Below are 15,468 nucleotides of genomic sequence, written 5' to 3'. Positions count from 1 at the left end.
ATATAGACGTGCATATATTCTTTCAAATTAGTGTTTTGGGTTTCTTCGGATATAGTCCCAGAAGTGGAATTGCTTTGTCACAAGGCAGTTCCATTTTTAATCTTTTGAGGTAATTCCACACTGCTTTCCACAGTGGCAGCACCAATCTGCATTCCCACCAACAGTGCATGAGGGTTCCTTTTTTTTCCACATCCTTGCCAACATGTGTTTTTGTTGATTTATTAATGATAGCCTCTACAATTTTATTAACCAGTGTCATTCCAATAAATTCAGTAAAATAAAATTAAAACCTAGATGCTACTTCTGATTCTTTGACAAGTTTGATGACTTTAGTCAAGATAGACACTATTTGAAACTTGCTTTGATCATCTATAAAGGAGAAGGTTCTAATATTAAAAGATAAAGAATTAAAATTTGACAGCAATAAATAATAATGTATGGACTATAAATGGGAAAGTAGTTGGGAGATGGCTTAGGAGTTTTCATGGAGAAATTTGCAAAAAATGTTTAAGTTGAAAGGAATTCATGCTTTGTGGTTGGCAAGGGGAGAGTGAAGGACAAAATATGAAAAATAACTTAGTTTGCATATTAATTGGAGTTTCTTCTTTCTCTTATATATTTGTTTATAGAATGGATTTTTATATATTTTCTGAGCTTATAGGCTTATATTTCTAATGATAACCAGGGTATTTATTTCACTGTTGTGGATTAAATTGTGTCCCCTCCAAAAAAGAGGTTGAAGTCCTAACACCAGGTACTTGTGAATGTGACTTTATTTGAAAATAAGGCATTTACAGATGTAATCAGTCTAAGATAAAGTTATACTACATTAGGGTGGGCCCTAAACCCAACAATTAGGGTCATTTTATAAGGAAACAGATTGAGAGGCATAGGAAAGGCGGCCACGGGGAAAGCACTGCATTGGCCGGAGTCTGCAGCGGCCAGCCAGGAACACCACGGCCTGCTGACAGCCACAGGAAGCCAGGAGAGAGGCCCGGAAGAGGTTTTTCCTCAGAGCCTCCAGAAGGAACCAGTCTTGCTGGTAGCTCTGTTTTGGACTTTTGGCCTCCCACACTGTGAGAAAATGAATTTCCGCTGTGTTAAACACCTTCCCCCAAAATAAACGAAAAATAAATGACCTGAACGCTATACTGGATGTGATGTCAGTAAAGGACAACAACAGTGTCAAGTGACATTATTAGAATTCAAATGTATAATTACCTCAAAAACTGTCTCCCTGCTGCACACCAAGCCGGAAGGCTAGACTAGTGACCCAGCATTCCAAAGTGCACTCCAATGGAAAGAAGAACTTCCCTGTGGGTAATGCTATCAACTCTCAGTCAGTGTGGGTGACTAGGGACCAGAGGAGAGATGAATCTTGTTCATCTAGAAGATTTAAAATGCCAGCCCCTATACAAGTAAACAGTTTTTAAGTGAGAGAGGGAGAAGCGAAAACTCCCAAATGTTTTATATCTGCAGGTGGGCCCCAAACCCAAAACTGTTAGATGTGAGAAAGTAAACATTCGTTGTATTATCATATAGAGATAGCCACCTTTCGGGCAATGGAGGGGAAACTAATTAAAACTACTTTGTAATGCTGAGAGGCTATGGAAAATACAGAAATTGTTTCCCTCTGAATTTTCCTTCAGCAAATTTTTCTTAAGTGACCATGGTAAGCAGTCATTCTCTCAACTGTTCACAGGCATACATATTGGGTTTCTAGTTGAATCTCCAAAAAAAGAAGTAAACTTCCCCATTTACAAGTTAGCTCCACAAACGAGTGATCATCGAGAGTAAACTCCCAACAGACATTAACAACCTGGACGGATGAAGACATGTATTTACCCAGGTAAGTGCTAGTTACTAGATTGGCAAATACTAACAGGTTTGGTTTTGTTCTGTTTCGGTGTAGTACTATACCAATCTTTGCTGCTCAATTAATACTTGCTAATTAATTGCTGGTTATTAATTTGTTCATCTTTTTAACATACTTATTTTAAGAAATTACCCCAAATTTACTTACCTGACAGTATCTGTTTGGCTACTGCTTTCCGATCTGGATCTAAATGAGAATAAAAATAATGCTTCTAAGTTAATTCTTTAAAAAAAATGTGCCTTTGTAAATAATGAATCTTAGACAATTTTATAACCTGAATTAACTCTTCTATAGCACTAATCATCACTAAGGAATAACCTCAAATGATTACTAAATTAGGGTATGCAGCTAAACAGCATTCTCATGTACACATACCCCACATCCACAAAGAATATAAATTTCAAATCCCCAACTAGGGAGAGGAGCAAGTAACACATTTGTTTTCCTCCTTATCACTACCCAGCACAGAATATATGCTTGATCTTGAATGTCTGATTCTAGCCTTCAGGTTCCAACCTAATGCTTTATCCACGGATGAACAAATGACTACAGGTCCCGATTCAAAACCCTCACTGGCTTCTAGACAATCAGGCAGACTGGGCTGATGGTGTTTCGTCCCCCTCCATCTCACACATGTAGATGTAATAACACACACACATACACACAATACCAACCAAAATTTAGAAGGGACATTTCTACCATAGTTTTTTTAAAAAGCAGAGAAAATCAAAAGCACAAAAGGTAAATAGGAGCTAAAGCGGAATGACTCCAGAGCTGTGTAGATCAGTTGTATGCATCAGCTCATAGGGAGCTGAGACCTTCTAGAAAGCTAGAACTAATCTTCTCTACACCTGACAGCCATGAAGGGCCTTACCATCCATGAAAGAGGGACAGTAAACGCTCTTACCACTAGTCTTCAGGATAGGGCAGGGGAACTTCCTTAAAAGTGTAGCTGAGAAAGCATCACCTGGAGACACAAGAACCCTAAGTGCTTAGAATGGTTTAAAGATATGGATAACACAGATACCACAGAGAGAAGCCGGAACCTTCAGTCATTAACAAGCATAGGTTCAGGATACCGACTCGTGCTTCTTTAGAATCCTATATCTCCAGGTCTAACAGGTGCTGTGAAAATGGGAGACTTAGGAGGGGAAACAGGAAATGCTCTCCACAATAGGATTCTGCAAAGCAGGACACATATAATCCTCATGAGATGAGCATTGCTGCTTAAAACGGCCTTACAGCTTAACAATAACCCACAACCTTCAGACCAACTTAAAAATGGCCTTACAATCAAAGACAAAGCCAGTAAGAGCTAATGTTCACAGGCAGAGCAAACTGAAGAATTCATACACTGAGAAGTACAGGTAATAGAAAAACTTCAAAAAAATGTTTAGGATTTCCATAGGGATCAATAAAGGAACAGAGTCCATTAACCAAGAAATGACAAAACTAGAAAAAAAATTGATTTTTAAATTGTTTAGGAAAATCACCCAGAATACTAGGTAAACAGAAATATAGGGTGGGACAAATGTAGGTTTACAGTCATTCAAATGAAAAATAATACAACAATCAGTAAGTAACAATACAATAATAAACTCTGAGTTTTACAAACTCACAACTGTAAGCCTAATACACAGGTGGGCAAAAGTAGGTTTACAGTTGTGAGTACTTGAAACATAGTTTATTCTTGCATTATTATTTATTATTTTATTATTTATTTGCATTATTTGTCTTATTACTATTATTATTATGTTTATTATTTTGTATTCTTACTTATGACTTATCTTTCAGGTAATGATGGCTGGTCATTTAACCTACTTTGGCCCACCTCTGAATATAAAAGACCAGCTAAAAAACATGAAAACATTTAATACAAGATTTAGAATAGGTAGACTCAGTATTTGAAGAAAAAAAGTCTAGAACTTTTCCAAAGTAAGGCTTCACTTTGAAAGAAAATATTGAGTTCCAGTTCATGATTTTTAAAAAATTACCAGGCCCTGGCTGGTGTAGCTCAGTGGATTGAGCGGGGGCCTGTGAACCACACGATCGCGGTTCGATTCCTAGTCAGGGCACATGCCTGGGTTACAGGCCAGTTCCCAATGGGGGACTCATGAGAGGCAACCATACATTGATGTTTCTCTCCTTCTCTCCTTCCCTTCCCCTCTGAAGAAAAATAAATAAAATCTTTTAAAAAAATTACCAGATTATGTCATAATGAAACAAGACCTCTATGGGCAGATAAAGAAACACTGTAGAGGCTTATCAGGCTGAATTCTAAAGATGGCCCCTAAGATTCCCGTTCTTTGGATATTTAAACATTTTTAAGTATTGCTCAGAAGAGAATTTGAAAAGGTAACTAAAGCTCCAAATCAGTTGATTATAAAATTCAGAGATTTTGGTGGGCATGACAGAATCAGGCGAACTCTTTAAAAAGAGAGCTTTCTCCTGCCAGTGGCAGATGGGAGCTAAGAGACAGTCAAAGCCTGAGGAAGACTTGAGGTGCCCTTGTTTCTTTGAAGATGAAGGGAGGTACACGTGAAGTCCTATGAGTGGGCGGGTCAGGAGGGGCCTCTAGCAGGCAGACAGCAAGGAAATAAACACCTCAGACCTACAACTGCAAGAAATTAGGTTCTGCTTGCAACCTGGAATGACCTAAGAGCTCAGCCTGGCCTTCCAGCCTTCATTCGGGTCAGCCTTGTGAAGACCCAGACAAATCCACCTGGATTTCTGACTTACAGACCTTCAAGATAATAAATAAATGTTGCTTGAGGTCACTAAGTATGTAAAGGAATAAATGAACTAACATACCAACAAAAGTCACTGAACTAACATACCAACAAAAGTCATTGAACTAACATACCAGTAAATGAACTAACATACCAACAAAAGACTGAGGACTCAGATGATGGCCAGCAATGTTTAGTAACAAAGTATTTTTAAGTTAAAGTATGTATGTTGTTTTTTAAAAACATAGTGCTGTAGCATGCTTAATAGGCTATAATATCTAGTATTTAATAGACTATTATATATAGTATAATACAAATATAATCTTATAAGCACTAGGAAACCAAAAAATTCATGTAACTCACATTATTACATTCACTTAATCACAGCGGTCAAAACCAAAGCTGCAGTATTTCTTGCAGGTAGGGCTACACATCCTTTTTCTTTACTAACTACACACATTCTATTTCTTACTACAGTCAGCTATTTTATTCCTTGTTCCTTCAAAGTAGACTTCCAAATAAATAAAAAACTAATTTACTAGAAAATAAATGTTTATATATTAGTGCCCTAGTTTCAATGCATTACTTTACGAATTGCAGGAGTTCAAACAATATCTAGAAATTAATTGTGAATCATTAACTCATTTTTAATTTTTAACATGTATCTTAAAAAACATTCTAATTTACTTACCTGGTGGTGGTATACGTGTGAGTGCTGCTTTCTGATCTGGATATTTAAAAAATAGAAAATAATGTCTCAAGTGAGTCCTGGGAAAGTTTTCCTACTGCGTGAATAAAAGGCCAGTTTATAAACAGTGTTATCTCTTTTACAAGACTGGCTCTCAATAAAGAAGATAATGTCCAGGTGTCCCCAAAAAAGATACCTATAAATGACTTACTTACCCATATACCTTATCCACAAAGAGTACAAATGCCAAATATTGCAGTGAGGAGAGTATTAAGACACAAATTTGCTTTGCTTTCTGCTTGTCAGTTCTAAACACAAAATATAGGTTTGACTCTGAATGCCTGATTCTTACCTTCATACCTTAATGCTTCACTTCTTATTCATTGATAAAGAAATGCTACATATTTTTTATCCTCACCCAAGGGCATTTTTTCCACTGGTTTTAGAGAGTGAGGAGAAAACAGCAGGGCAAGAGCGAAGCATTGATTTGTTGCCTCCCATAAGCACCCAGACCAGCCTCATATACACTTAGACCTGGGATTGAACCTGCCACCTAGGTATGTGCCCTGGAATTGAACCTGCAGCCTTTTAGTTACTGGACAGCACTCCAACCAATTGAGCAACACTGGCAAGGGTGAGAAATGCTACATTTTGTAAATTAAAATCGCTACTGACTTCTAGACAATCTGGTAGAGTAGACAGGCAAGATATCGTCCCCTTCCAATCCTCACATAGAGGAGTGGTAAAAAAACTAACAAAAACCTAATACATAACTGAGATTAAAAACAAAAAAAGTCTTCTCCTGGTGCTAGCAAAAATAAAACAATGGAGTTCAAAGGATAAAGAGGAGCTAAAACTGAATGACTGCAGTGGTATCTGAGACTGTGATACTCTTTTGGGACTGGAGATTGAGCAGCCCTTCCTTAAAAGAAAATCAGGTTTGAGGCCTTTGCACATGGGAAACTGTAAGTGAGCTCCTTCACCAAACCTGGGAGCCAGAGAGAGCCACTCCACCCATAAAACAGGGATAATAATAAAGACTCTGACCACAGAATGGATGCTTGAAACCTATATAATCTTATTAACCAATGTCACTCTAATAAATTTAATTTTTTTAAGTATACATAGAAGAGGAAAAATAAAATTTTTCTCTCAAGATTAAAAAAAAATCACCTCCAACCAGTAAGTAGCCTTTGGAATACAGCAGGAAAATGAGGCTATGCAGATGAGGAAAGTATATCAACAAGAGAAGTATGACTCCCAAACCTTTAAAAAGTATTCTTCCAGGATCCTAGCTCACACACTACAAGTTCCTGAACACCATGCATTGCAATTGCTTTAAATATTTTTGGTTTAAAAGAAGCAAAAATCAAACAACGCACATGTGTGTGTCTTCAACCAGGGCATGCAGAATTCTCATGGGAAAATCACAGACACTGAGGATAAAAGAGCCTATGAAAACAAACCACGAAAAGCATGAGTGTCAACAGTCACCGCAGATCAGCAAATTCACACACCAAGAAATACAACACGGATTGTTTTTATAACTTTACTATAAGAATTACATTCTTGCATAGAAACCTTCCCAAGAATAGGTTCCATAAGACTAATACAGGACAACGATGCAAGAAGAGTTGGTGGAAGTCTGAACAAGGAAATAAAACAGAACGTGGGATATGCAGTTATAAACCATAAAGACACACTTCCAATTCTGGCCAAGATGGAGTATAGGTTAGGTTTACCCTCCTGCCTGAAACAACTGAACATCTGGACAAAATGTATGAAACAGGGGTCTTGAGACATTGAATATGTCAGTGCAGGATAGTGATCTCTGAGAGAGGGGAATAAAAAAGAGGAGAACTGAATCTGAGCTTTCTTATTGCCTGATGAGAGATTCCCGGCTATAGCACAGGAAGGAGCACAGGCAAAGCCAGAAGGTTCCCTGAGTTGGGGAAATGGAATAGGGAGTTTAGAAAGGGCAGGCAGCTAGAATTCACAGGAAAAAATGCAGAAAGGGAACGAGCTGCACACAGAGACCTCCTGAGATCCGTGGAGGGTCCTCGCTGAGTCTTAAGCAGAAGTGCAAGTGAGGAGACCACCTGAGTCAGAGGGAAAAAAACTTTCTGAAATGAAGAAAGGGAGCAATCTGTTGTACACACAAAGGGACAGGGATAGTTTGTGTACCCATCACCTCAGGTGAAAAACTTGTAGAAAATGCAAACTAAACTATAGTGACAGGAGGCTGACCTGCAGTAGTCTGGGAATGAAGGAGGTGGGAAAGGCAAAGGGTGAGGGTTACAAAAAGGCACAAGGAAACTCCTGGGCATGACAGACACCCTTATAATCTTGATTGTGGGAACGGTTTCAGGTAAAATATATCCAATTTACTGTGTATCAACTATACCTCATTAAAACTATATATTTAGACTTCCAGCCAGGATGGAGGCACAGGTGGAAATACTGTACCTCCTCACACAACCAAATTTAGGGACAACAAAGATTTCAAAACAAAAACACAACCAAAGCACACAGAAAACTGAACGGTGCTGAAGTCCGACAACAACGAACCATTCATCCAGATGGGTAAGAGGGGCAGGGTCAGAGCCTAGCAGAACGGGGTCGTGGCAGGAAAAGGTGGTGGTCGGGCAGGTGCAGGAATGAAAACCAAGTAAGGCTAACAAGGTGGCTGGCTGACCATAGACACACATTTGCGCACAGATAAACCAGGCAGGTCTAAAAACAGTCAGTGAGAAAGACCGCGTACCCAGGGCCCAGAAACGGGAAATAAAGCCTAAAAGTACCAATTGAAAAAACTTTCCAGGGTTGAGGTACGAAGAGAGGCTCCCAGCCTCACAGGAGAGTCTGTTGGGAAGACCCACAGGGTCCTAGAACATACACAAGCCCACACACCTGGGAACCAGCACCAGAAGGGCCCAATTTGCTTATGGGAAGCAGCAGAGGGGACCGAAATCCAAGAGAGAGCAGAACAAGCGCCATTATTCCCTCTCTGACCCCGCCCCCATGTAGAGCATCACAACCCAGCCACTGGGTTGCCCTGCCCTAGTGAACACCTAAGGCTCTGCCCCTCACATGTAACAGGCACAAACAAACCGAAACATTATGGCTCAAGAGGAAGAATAGCTCAAAGCCCCAGAGCCAATACTTCTAAGCAACCAAGAGAAAGCCAACCTATCAGATGCACAGTTCAAAACAGTGTGCAGGTAAATGATATACAAAGAGACAGTTTCAACTTTTGAAGCATATATTAGAAAATAAGAACAATTGAAAATTAATAATCAAGGCATTAGATTCAAGGGAGCTAGACTTAAAACTGAGCAAAGGTAACTAGAGCAGAGAGGAGGAAAAGAGCATAACTTAAGAATGATAAACACAACGAAAATATACTGATCTCAACAAAACCAAAACTGCTCATGAAAAAGAAAAAAACTATATAAACAAAGTTAGAATTAAGAGAGAAAATGTATCTATAAAAAGTACAAAAACTTAAAACAGTATGTAATTCTAGCTATGGCACACAGACGCGGCGGCCACAGGCAATGTGATGACGTGGCTCACGCCCACTTCCAGGGCAGAGCGTTCAGTCTGCAGGCAGGAAAGCAACACTGGCGGGGCTGCCGCTGAAGACATGCACCATTAATTTCATAACAAATAAGAAAAACCTTAACATTGATTCATTTCCAATGGTGTGCAAATGGGCATCACCTTTTTCTGTGTCTTTGCATTTGAATTAATTTTTTTTTTAAATAGCCCTGGCTGGTGTAGTTCAGGGGATTGAGCACGGACCTGCAAACAAAAGGGTCACTGGTTCAATTCCCAGTCAGGGCACATGCCTGGATTGCGGGCCAGGTCCCCAGTAGGGGGCACATGAGAAGCAACCACACATTGATGTTTCTCTCCCTGTCTTTCTCCCTTCCTTCACTTCTTTCTAAAAATAAGTAAATACAATCTTTAAAAAAGCAGAGCGGAGAATATAAAACAGAAAACTGTACTTGAACAAGAATTAAATTTAAAAACAAGAAATAAATAAAAATAAAAATATCTTGTAGGGTGAATTATAAATTCACCTTCTGAAACTTTATCCAGAAGATCTTTTTAAAAGTACTCATTACAGGAGGCAGTAATGCAAACTGCAATATTTCATGGGTGATAAGGCCCAGAAATCTGCATGTGAACACCCCGTTTCTCCTGTAAAGTGACATGCATGGGTCATTGAGAACCACAAGGGTTATTTCCTCTCTCAATTACCAAAGCAATGACTTTGGAGAGTTACTTAAATTTATACTCCCAAATCTTTCTATCTCTAAGATGAGATTATTCAAAATCATCATACACAACTAAATGACATACTGATGTCATACTCAAAATTCTTATTAAGTATATTGTTGCTGCTCATGATAATGCCTTACAAGGGACTAGATTCAAACGGTACTAAAGTTTAACTTCAGAACACAAATTTACCCGCTACTTAGGGATTCCTCTTCCTTGGTGAACCATTTTCTCAGCTGATTCCATGAAATAGCTATTACAGTTGCTATGACGAGAACAGGTAAAGCAATGTAGAAACCTAGAAGCCACCGGTTCTTTTCAGATTTCCAAAAAGCTCTTTTCATCAGTAAACCTAAAAAAAAAACCATTACAGATCAGAGTAAAAAAATTAAGCTGCCTCCTTGTCTTCAAAAGTGCAACAAATTAATGACAGTGTCCTTAATTTTTTGTCATTCAAGTAACACAAAAACATAATAGAATCATAATACTTTGGACTATATCCTACTACTTGTTATTCTAAAAGGATGAAAACCAAGTTCCAGAAAGTTGCAACGTATTCTGTTACACAACATCTATAGCAAAAACTCACTTCATAACACTGTACGTGGGTAGGAGTGTAATTTATTAACACTCATAAATTTCAGTGATTCATGAGTATAATGTGGTATGGTGTAATTGCAAAGTTATCCAATGAATTTGCATTGTTACAGGTTGCATCATCACAGAATCTCACTATATTTGTGCATATCCTATTTTTCTTTAGTAGACTGTTGACTTTTTGACATTAGGGATCCGTTTTTATATATCGAGCCATTACAGCCCTACTAAAATGGCACTGGCATAAAAATCAGGAGACTTAATTCCTAACCTTATTCTGTGACTAGCTAGCACAGGTAGGGTACCCTGAGCATATTCCTAAACTCCACAAGAAGAGGGACTTTGTTCAGCTCACTGGGTATCTCTTGTGCCACATGACCAGCACCTAGCACATTTCAATATGTATTTGCCAAATCAGTGAATGAATGACATGGTGAACAGATACAATACTGTGCTCTCGTCCCTCCAGGATCTCATTAACAGCAACTAGCAGGTTTTTCTCATTTAAGTTGTAAACTTCTTCAGAGGAAAATTTATCTTCAATTTCCTTTATTTCCTCTATTAACAAACACATAGTCACACACAGTAACTGTGTATAGCTGAGATCCCAGGATCAATTATGAAGGAGGGAATGTTGCAAGATAATCTTAAAACAGGAAAATCAACAATATCAGTAAGTGCAAGTTTTAAAAGATACTCTCAGCTTCAATCATGATATTTTAAAGTTCATGTGAGAGAAAAAGAGCAAGATTAAGAAGGTATATTTGGTTTCCATTTCCTGAAAGAAGCCTATTTACCTTTTAATTACAAATACTGATTTCTTTCTAAGTGGAGAAAAGGTAACTTTGTTTTTGTCAAGATGAGCTGCCTGAGAACTTCACTGACTGGACGCGTGAAGACAGAGACACTTGCCTGCTGTGAGGCTGTCGGCCTCTCGGGACCGCTGGTTGCAGGTGGCGCCGCTCCAGCCCTTATCACACAGGCAGTGCTGCTGGGAATTGCACACCTGGGATCATTTTAAAACATTTAAATGATCATTTAAAAACATCTTTCCTATAGAAAGCAAAATTAGCAGCTGGATTATCAACCTTTTTTGTTTTTTACCTGGTGTAATTTTGTTTATCTGATTTATTTAGAGAGATCAGCCTATAAATCAAACACTTGATTTCTTAGCCTAAAGTGTGTACACACAGACAGACGGACAAACCCTTACACACAAGACAACTAAATATGAAGTAAGGCTCACAAGAGTTGCATCAAGAAAGTTTAATATCTTCAAAGGTTCTCCTGGCATTTTAGCATGCAATTTCAAGACACACACTTAACTCGAATGAAAACGAGGCACTTCCGGTGTGCGCTACAGGCCAGCCACCGCCGGTTCCCCGAACTGACTGTGCACATCTCTTCCAGTCTCCGAGTTCGGTGTCACCACGCGGTAACTTGAAGGGTTTGCACTTACAAATGAGGATCCACCCTCCCCCAGGAGGAGTGGTTAAACATTTATGAGCACTACACTGCCCTTGATCACTATCAAGTTTTATTCTGTTTGTTTTTGTTTGCTTCATTTTTAGGCAAAGAGTTTTTATATTACCACAGGGCATCAGATACTTAGGCAAAGCATAACATCAGGAACTGATGGTTTTTATTATTAATAAATTAGTTATTAAATACTAGCAAACACCTTTGTGATGCTTACTATGTGAGTCTCCATTCTGAGCACTTTATACAGGTTTACTCATTAAATCTTCACAGCAGTCCTCTGAAGTGAGGACAATTATTATTCCTGCTTTACAGATGAAGAAACTGAGGTACAGGTATTTAACCTGCCAAGAGGCACACGGCTGGTAAGTGATAGAGCCAGAATTTAAACCCAAGCAACTGGGTTCCAGCAGGTCTAGCTCCCTGACCGCGCTATGCCACTTCGCAAAGTAATATAACACATTGCTCAGTTTCTAAGATCTCAATGTAAAAACAAGACTCTAATTTCTCTGCTCCCTGGCTTAAATGGACAGGGGGCAAATACTCTGTTCGGGGTATTCAAGCTTCTGTCATAGCACCTTCATAATGTTGTATATGTACATGTATACTTTCACTCTGAAACATTTCACAGAAGTGACATTGTCCTTCTTAGGAGGCACATGCCAATTTGTCCTAATCATAGTCCATCCCTTTCCGTTTATGGAGTGCTGTCCTATAAGACTGAGGCAACCTGATCCGGAGAGGATGCCCACCTCCTGGGGAACACTGAGCACTTTCCACTATGGAAGAGAAACTGCCTCTCAGAGCTAGCAGAAGCCCCAAGAGAGCCAGTAAGAGAAAATAAAAACCTGTGCTTCTGCGCCACCTACAGGAAAATAAAAGAAAGACCTCTACCTGTCAAAGTTCTTTTTCTTTTTTTTAATTTAATCTTTATTGTATTTTTCTCCATTACTATTTACCATTTCCAACGTTCTTTTTTAAAAGAGCTTTCAGATCAATTTAATTTAAAAAATTCTTCCTGCCCTGGCTGGTGTAGCTCAGTGGATTGAGCACGGGCCTGCGAACCAACGATCACAGTTCGATTCCCAGTCAGGGCACATGCCTGGGTTGCAGGCCAGTTCCCAGTGGGGGACACATGAGAAGCAACCACACACTGATGTTTCTCTCCCTCTCTCCTTCCCTTCCCTTCTGTCTGAAAATAAATAAATAAAATATTTAAAAATAAAAATAAAAATTCCTCCTCACATTAAAAAGGCGGCTTTCATTTCCACAAATGTCAAGGCAGAGAAATAATCCATCATGTATAAGGAATAACCCAGATAGTGAGGGAACTCAGAAAGGAGAAAATAAACATAAAGACATGTAAATACGTGACTTAAATGACAGAATTCAAGATTGCTGTTCTGATAAACAACAATATCCAAGAAAACTCAAAAAGGCAACTCAGTAAACTCAGAAATAAAATCAATGAACAAAAGGAATATTCACCAAAGAGATTAAAATTGTATATATAAAGAAACCAAAACAGGCCCCGGCTGGTGTGGCTTAGTTATTGGAGCATCGTCCCATAAACCAAAAAGTCGCATGTCGCATGTCTAGGTCACAGGTTCAATCAGAGCACATGTCTAGGTTATAGGTTCAATCCCTGGTTGGGGGTACATACCAGAGGTAACCCATCAATGTTTCTCTCCCTCTCCCTCTCCCTTCCCCTCTCTCTAAAATCAATAATCATGTTCTTAGGTAAAGATTAAAAAAGAGAAAAGAAAAGAAAAGTTACAGAGCTGAAGAGCTCAATAAAAGAGACAAAGAATGAACTAGCAAGCTTAGGAAACACAAAAGACAAAATGGAGGGAAGAACTGGTGACATAGAAAATAGAAATCTAGAAATGACTGTTGTGGAAGAAGAGAATCAAGAGTAAAAAGGAAATAGAGCTCTCCACGAGAACCACCTGACTCCACTAGAACCAGCAGTATTAGAATGGTGGGTATGTATACTAAGAGGTGAGAAGCAGGGGAAGGGAACAGGGAGCCCACACAAACAAATGATTGACAAAAAAAACTTCCCAAACCTTTGGAAAATACTGGATTCTCAGATATAAAAAGCTAACAGAATACCTAATTATCTCAATCCAAAAGAGACTTCTCCAAGACACGTTATTATTAAAAGTATAAAAAATTAACAAAAAAAAAAGAATTCTCAAGGCATCCAGGGAAAATGAGACAACAATCAATAAACAATATCTCATTAGATTGTTGTTAGATTTTTTAGCAGAAACCCTATGAGCAAGGAAAGAAAGAGATTAAACATCCAAAGTGTTGAAAGAGAGAAATCACCAGCCAAGAATAATATATCCAGCAGAGCTGGACTTTTCCAGACATACAAAAGCTGAGGGAATTTTCCACCACCACAACTGTATTACAGGAAATACTGGCGGGTATTCTTCTATCTGAAACAAATGGACAAAAAGATACAAAGCTATGAGCAAGATCACTAACAAGACAGACAGAACCTGAAATTGAACCCTTCACACAGAATAGGCTATCAAAACCTTAAATAAACATAAAAGTTAAAGAAGGTAAAGCCATTTTTTAAAAAGGAGAAAATAGCTACTGAAACTTGGAAATAAACTCACAGCATTAAAAAAAAGTGACTTGTGACAACAAAAACATAGAAGGAAAGGGGATAAAAAACCGAATTGCACCACTGAATGGAGATAAGGTACAATTGTTAAGAAAAGGGACTACTGTATATACTAAAGTTGCTTTTGCCTAAACCTAATGGTAAACACAAAAACATCTAGAACTGAAACTAGACAGCCAGAAAAAGGAAATGAAAGCAGGGGGAAAAACGGAATACAACCAGATGAAAATAACAGACAGCAACACAAGAGAAAAGGAACAAGAGACACAGAGCCCCCAGAAAACAAAAGATAAAATTATCATAGGAAATCCTCTTATATCAATAATCACCCTAAACACAAATGGAATGAATTCACTTATTAAAATATATGAATCAAAAAACAAAATTCTCTATACTCTGCATTCAGGAAACACATCTCAGTCGCAGAGACAAAGACAGATTCAAAGTGAAATGGCGGAAAATGACCCTCCAAGCAGACGGCATCCGGAGAAGGACAAATGTAGCCATACTTACATCTGACAAAATAGATGTCAAGTTTAAAAAAGGTAGCGCGAGCCACAGATGGACATTTTGTACTGGCAAACGGGACACTACACCAAGAAGACATAACATTTGTCAGTGTGTATGCACCCAGTCAGGGAGCACTGAGACCCATAAAGCAGCTACTAACAGAAATAAAGGGAGAAACTGACTAAAACACAATCAAAGTAGGGACCTAAACACGATATTGATGGCAATAGATAGATCATCCAAACAGAAAACCAATGAAGAAATATCAGCCTTAAATGACACATTAGACCAGATGGACAACTGACATTTACAGAGCCTTTCACCCTGGCACCCCAGATTATACTCTTCCCTACAGCACATAAAACATTCTCAAGGGTAGATCTCATGCTGGGAAACAAAACTGGCCTCAACAATTTCAAGGAGACTGAAGTCATACCAAGCATATTCTCCAAGAACAATGCTTTACATTATAAATCAATTACAAAAACAGAGCAGAAAAAGGATACATATATGTGGAGATGAAATAACATGCTATTAAAAAATGATGGGGTCACAGAAGAAATCAACGTGAGGACAAAAGACACAGAGACTAATGAGAATGACAATGTGACAGATCAAAACTTTTGAGACGCAGCAAAAGCAGTAGCAAGAGGGAAGTTTA

The 15,468-nt window shown here is 38.6% G+C and overlaps 1 protein-coding gene across 1 annotated transcript in view; it reads right to left on the bottom strand.

Moving 5' to 3' along the window:
* Window positions 1-865: 865 nt before the first annotated feature.
* ADAM32 (ADAM metallopeptidase domain 32) overlaps window positions 866-15,468 on the bottom strand; it is a 72,798-nt gene continuing 58,195 nt past the window's right edge. Inside the window, exons 18-24 of the mRNA XM_037061613.1 lie at window positions 11,090-11,183; window positions 10,628-10,735; window positions 9,773-9,932; window positions 5,297-5,332; window positions 3,708-3,727; window positions 2,024-2,062; window positions 866-1,074 (exon numbers count right to left, since the gene is read on the bottom strand). Of these exons, the coding sequence (XP_036917508.1) occupies window positions 866-1,074; window positions 2,024-2,062; window positions 3,708-3,727; window positions 5,297-5,332; window positions 9,773-9,932; window positions 10,628-10,735; window positions 11,090-11,183 (666 nt within the window). The remainder of the gene's footprint in view (window positions 1,075-2,023; window positions 2,063-3,707; window positions 3,728-5,296; window positions 5,333-9,772; window positions 9,933-10,627; window positions 10,736-11,089; window positions 11,184-15,468) is intronic.

The sequence above is a fragment of the Sturnira hondurensis genome, unplaced genomic scaffold, assembly GCF_014824575.4.
Source record: "Sturnira hondurensis isolate 20B ecotype Veracruz unplaced genomic scaffold, ASM1482457v3 Scaffold0013414, whole genome shotgun sequence".
Lineage (NCBI taxonomy): Eukaryota > Metazoa > Chordata > Mammalia > Chiroptera > Phyllostomidae > Sturnira > Sturnira hondurensis.
Note: the sequence above shows the minus strand (reverse complement) of the source record. Positions and strands in the feature narration are given on the sequence as shown.